Source organism: Sapajus apella, unplaced genomic scaffold, assembly GCF_009761245.1.
Source record: "Sapajus apella isolate SASKATOON/1434 unplaced genomic scaffold, GSC_monkey_1.0 scaffold8, whole genome shotgun sequence".
Classification (NCBI taxonomy): domain Eukaryota; kingdom Metazoa; phylum Chordata; class Mammalia; order Primates; family Cebidae; genus Sapajus; species Sapajus apella.
The window spans coordinates 41,654,221-41,660,016 of NW_022436948.1; the positions used below are offsets into that span (position 1 = coordinate 41,654,221).

At 34.3% G+C, this 5,796-nt stretch overlaps 1 protein-coding gene across 2 annotated transcripts in view; it reads left to right on the forward strand.

The window, feature by feature from the left end:
* The window catches only part of EPHA3 (EPH receptor A3), a 365,310-nt gene extending 359,773 nt beyond the window's left edge, over positions 1 to 5,537 (forward strand). For both annotated transcript variants that reach the window (XM_032277200.1, XM_032277201.1), the window contains exon 17: positions 2,807 to 5,537. In XM_032277200.1, the coding sequence (XP_032133091.1) occupies positions 2,807 to 2,912 (106 nt within the window). In that variant the 3' untranslated portion in view covers positions 2,913 to 5,537. The remainder of the gene's footprint in view (positions 1 to 2,806) is intronic.
* Positions 5,538 to 5,796: the final 259 nt, after the last annotated feature.

The following is a 5,796-nucleotide window of genomic DNA, read 5'->3' on the forward strand; positions in this document are numbered from 1 at the left end:
TATATATATATGTTTGCTTATATTGGGTTCGCAGACACAGAATGTAAAACAGCTTTTTCAAAACATTTATTGAGGAATACACTCAGGAGGTGCATCTATAAAGAAGTGATGAGGAATGTCCCAAATGGGTCTTTGAATTCAGTGTCACATTTTTTTTTTTCCAGCCACTTGGTGATGAGTGCTTCATTTCAGAAGGAAGATCAGGACCAAACATCATATCATGTAATACTCAAACTATGCTTAAATTTCTCAAAGAGCTCAGGAATTACTACATTGGAATATATGTTTTTTGTCTTTTTTTTTTTCTAACTTTCCATGACTATTATTTTAAGAAGGGGAAAGGGAAGAGACAAAGGACAAAAAACGTCCTCTTTTCATAAAACAGATGATATGGTATTGGAAGAAAGATAAAAGAGGAAATACAAAAAGTAAGAATCTATTTTTTCTGGGTCTAGACTCATAAACTCACTTTGCTATAGTTTGGGGATGAGTGGAAAAATGTTTATTCTTTCTTTTAAAGATAGATTAATTAAAATCCTGTAACACACATTCTCAAAGGCAGGGATCAACAAAAGCAGCATACATGACTCTAAGTGAAGGGTTTCATCATTCACAGTTATGCTAAGCATGGCAAGCCTCACATTACCATACATCCCCACTAGCCTTCCTGAGGAAAAGTATGTTAGATAGAACCTAAGACAAGACCCAAGCTGTCCATTGAGGGTTTATCAGCCCTTTGACTGTCAGCAGGGAGGGGACCTGCAGATCATCAGGAACTTGCACAGCAGATGGTAGGAATTCAGTAGTCTTGGTTAATTAAAGGCCTGATGCTTAAATAACAAGTGCATTTCTTCTCAAATGGTTCTATTGTCTTCTGGAACACCCCTATGGCTTTGGAACCCATTTCTTAAGAAAGAGATTAATCCATTTCTATATAGTTGAATCCCTAATTTTTTCTTTCTTTATGCTCAGCATAAAGAAACCCTCAGAAACCCTCTATATGTATGTGTGTGTGTGTGTGTGTGTGTGTGTGTGTGTGTGTGTATGATGTGTTCACATATGTGCTTTTTCCTTGCCGTTGTCAATTTTCCTGGCTCTCCTTGCCAAATGGTACTTTATACACTAGTCAACTTTATCCAGAAAAACATATTTTGTACATTTAGTAAATTTGTATTGAGCCCACTAACTGGCAGCCATTGTTTAGGTTGTTGTTGATAAACAGAGTACAAAAAAAAAAAAAATCACTGTTCACAGGGAATTTACCTTCTTGTGGGACAAGACAAGGCATAAGGAAAATAAATCAGAAAGAAAGTCAATATGCTAGATGGTAATAAATGCTTTGGAAGAAAATGAAACAAGAAAAGAAAATAGAAAGTGCAGATACAAATACAGAGAGGTTTTAAAATATTAAATAGGAGTGTTGGGGATTCATTCATTCATTCATTGGGGGGGGATGTGTGAGCATCCCTCAATCATGAAAGAGGTGAATATATGAACTAATTACTTGAAACAAGAACATATAATTAATCATTTGCACATCTTACCTATATTGTTTCCCTAAATTAAATTTCTTGTTTTTATAATCTGTATTTTAATACCTACTTTCCAACTTTAAACTATTACATATATAATAAATAGAGATATGTCTTTGTCATTTCTTCTACTTTAAAAGAACTGCATACTGTAATGATATTATTCCAGTTATCTATGGCTGCACAGCAGACTCCCCCAGAACTTAAAGGCAAAAACAGCAACGTGTTTATTACATCACAGTGTTGTGGGTTAGGAATTAGGCTAGAGCTCAGGTGGGTGATTCTTGTGCTCCGATGTTGATGTTGACAGAAGCTTTCAGCTGACAAATGGACTGATCTGGTCTGGAGGTCTGGAGATGCTTTAATTCCAATGTCATCCTTGATGCAGTTAGCTACCCAGTTGGTCTCACCTGGGATCGTAGACCAAAGTGCTTACATGTGGCTTCTCCTGTGCAATAATATCAGGTAGTCAGACTTTTTACATGGCAGGTCTAGGGCCCCAGTGAGGATGTCTCAAGCGATTAGTAGAAGCTGGCAGTTTCTTAAGACCTGAGTGAAGAAAGTGAAACAATGTCAATTCTGGCATATTCTTTTAGTCAAAGCAGTCTCTGAGCTGGCCCAGATTGAAGGCAAAGAGATAAAGCCCCACAAAGAATATGTGATCATTGCTATTAATTTCCTAAGGCTGCTATAAGAAATTACTACAAATGTATTGGCCTAAACAACAGAAGTTTTTCTCTTACAATTCTGGCCATCAGAAGTCTGAAATCAAGAGGCTGGCAGTATCATCCAGTCTCTAGGGGTGAATTCTTCCTCGTCTATTCCAGCTCCTGGTGGATCCTGGTGTTCTCTGGATTACGGCAACACAACTCCAATGTCTGCCTCCATTTGTACATTGCCTTCTTCTCTGTGCTCTGTGTGTCCTATTCTCTTATAAGGAAACTGTCACTGGATTTATGTACTGCCTTAATCCAGTAAGATATTTTCCCAATCCGTGCCTTAATTATATCTACAAAGACCCCCTATCCAAACAAAATCACTTTGTGAGGTTTAAGACTGACAGAGATTTTGAGGAAACACTATTCAACCCACTGCTGCATCTATATAGTCTTCTACAAGACCATGGAATAGTTGGGACATAACACAGATGATGCAAATATTAGAAAATTAGGTCCACACTACTAGAATATGTCATTGTGCAGTTGCACTAATTGAAAACCCCCTGCTTACATACTCTCCAAGAAACTGATTCTCATATTTTCCTTTTTTTACAGGGACATGAAAAAGGTTGGTGTCACCGTGGTTGGGCCACAGAAGAAGATCATCAGTAGCATTAAAGCTCTAGAAACACAATCAAAGAATAGCCCAGTTCCCGTGTAAAGCACTGCTTCTGGAAGGAAGTGGTGACTGTAGAAGGTGCAGCATCATCCTGCAAACAGACAATAATGCTGGAGATGCTGGTGGAAGTTCCAAGTCTAATAAGACACTCAAATATGAGTACAAATGCCTTAAAATGGAATTTAAAAACTCTTTATTTTCCCCTATCATTTAGTGGATGGGTGGGTGGGGTATTTTTTTGTAATTGCTTTTTTAAGTATTAGTTAATGGATTCAATTAAATTCTTCAGAGGAAAATGGTGAAGAACTAGCATATAGCCATGGATCACAAGCTGACTATCATGAAAGCAAAGCAAGTGAAATAACAAAACGGACATGGTGGCTGTGTTTAGTTACAGCCACAAAAGAAAAGACTTGTAATATTTTTATATACAGAGGACATCTGTAACAGGTATTTTGTTTCTTTTAAAGCAAGCAAAATAGAGGAATTGATACCTCAGACTATCTGGCCATATTTACTACCTTATCACTGCATTATTCTCTTTTATCTGTTTAAAGCATATAGAGATGACGTTTGTAGTTGTTATAAGTACTACACATTTTTAAATTGTTAGCTTCTTTAAGTATATCATGTAAAGAAATGTCTTAATTTTTGAAAAAAGTACATATTTATTTTCTTTTGGATTGTTTTTATTGTTTTCTATTTATGTCTTGATGATTTAATTTGGATTTGTTACAGCCAAGTGCCAAATGCTCTCTCAAATTGTCAGCAGTTTAAATTGACACAGATAATGATAGGTTTTTTCAGATTTTTTGAACCATCCACTTACATGTATTTTTAAAAATGAAACTTTTTTTCCTGTTCATACACTAATTACATCTCTCCTAGTCTGTTATCCCAATCATTCTTTTCTCTCCATTTATTATAAACTGTATGCTCAAAATTTAGTGTAATATACTAGCTTGTATGCAATGGATTTTCAACCAGATAGCATACATTTCCTGCTCTGGTGCTTAGAGACCATTAACTCCCTCCATTAGTGAAGGAGCCGTGTTAGAGCTTCCGAGAATAGCTACATTGGAAAGAATTGAAATCCTATATAGATTGCTACACTAATTGGCAACACAGCCTATAGGCCAATGCATGAGTCAAAAAAAAAAAAAAATCACTTGCTCACTGGCTTTGAAAAGTCATTTACTATTGTTGCTTAAACTTGCTCAGCTGTTTATAGAGAATGATGATAACAGAACTGCTCCTCTGCATCACTCGAGTTTAGGTCAATTAATTAGATATTGTGACCATTAATACCAGGTATTATTATCTTTAAGAGTCTTCCACTTCAATGCACATGATGCAATTTTGGTATATAACTTAGAAGCATTGAACTTCCTCAAATTTACTGGATGGACGTAACATTTTTAGAATAGTTGGTCATCTAGCAAATGCTTCAAAATGTGTAGATAGGAGAGAGATTTCTCATCACAGGGATTTAGACTTACTGTTATATAAAGGCTAACTTTGAGCTTGCTCAGTAATATTTGAAAAGATGTACCTGGTGGGTATCTAGCTACTAATATATTCTGAAGCAACATTTTAGCTGTATTGATATACTTTCTAATGCTGATATGAACTTAAATATAAGAAATGCGTACATCACAAGAATAGAATGGATAAAACAATGCTGCAAACTTAATGTTCTTATGCAAAATGGAATGCTAATGAAACACTGCTTACAATCACACATCAAAATTCACAAGTGCTAATCTGTTGTAGGTTTATTGTAATAAGACTTAGATTGTGCTCCTTCAGATATAAGATTGTTTCTCAAATCTTGGCAATATTCCTTAGTCAAATCAGGCTACTAGAATTCTGTATTGGATACATAAGAGCATGAAATTTTAAAAAATACATGTGTGATTATAAAATTAATCACAAATTTCACTTATACCTGCTAACAGCAGCTAGAAAACATTTTTTAAATCAAGTATTTTGTGTTTGGAATGTTAGGATGAGATCCAAATATGGTTTCAATCTAATTTTTTCCCAGACTAACATTCACTTTTTTAGGTACTATTCTGAGCATACTCAACAAAACCTGTGCATTTCATAAACTAATAGTTGAGGATTGTTGAATCTATTTCACTTACTTTGGCTGTGGTTTCCATTTGAAAGTAGAGGTTGTATACATCATATACTGTTATTCATTTTATTAATATTTTTCTACCTTACCTCTTATAAATTTATTTTACACAATTCCTACCCTGTATATATGTAAACATAAGTGTACGATTCTTAACCGTGGAGTAGAGGTACTAGAATGCTTATGGCCATCACTTTGTACAGGAACTGCATTGACTTTCAGTAAACATAAAGCCACAACTCCTTCATGATGTTATGTACCATATGATCTGTTTTGTATCTTAAATATGATTTACATATATTATTTATTTCTGGCAACTCAGTTTATGCTGTGCTAAGTATCAATCAAGCCATGTATAAATGTGATATGATTGACAATATGTGTTTACTTTAAACTTGTCTTTTCAAAATATTACTCAGTTTATGTTGTACAATGTAGATGGCCTCTTACTAATGTAAAATGATTTGTAGTGGAAACATTTATATTTTTATAATAAACATAATGAAAATATTTTTTACAGATTGGAATACAGAAGTGGTCTTTGAAGTTTTTTAAAAAATACATGTATAAATATGTGCTTATTTAAATAGCATAATAATGAAATTTATAAAGTCACAAAAATATGCTTCTGGGTTTTTATTCCCCGTTAGTGAGGAGGGATTTACATTGTGTAACCCACATGTTTTTGGTCTAAATCTCATTATGAATAAGCTGGAAAAATAGTCAGTAAATATTATTTCAAAGTAATAAATGCAATTATATTAGGCAGTTCTCTTTTGAATACAA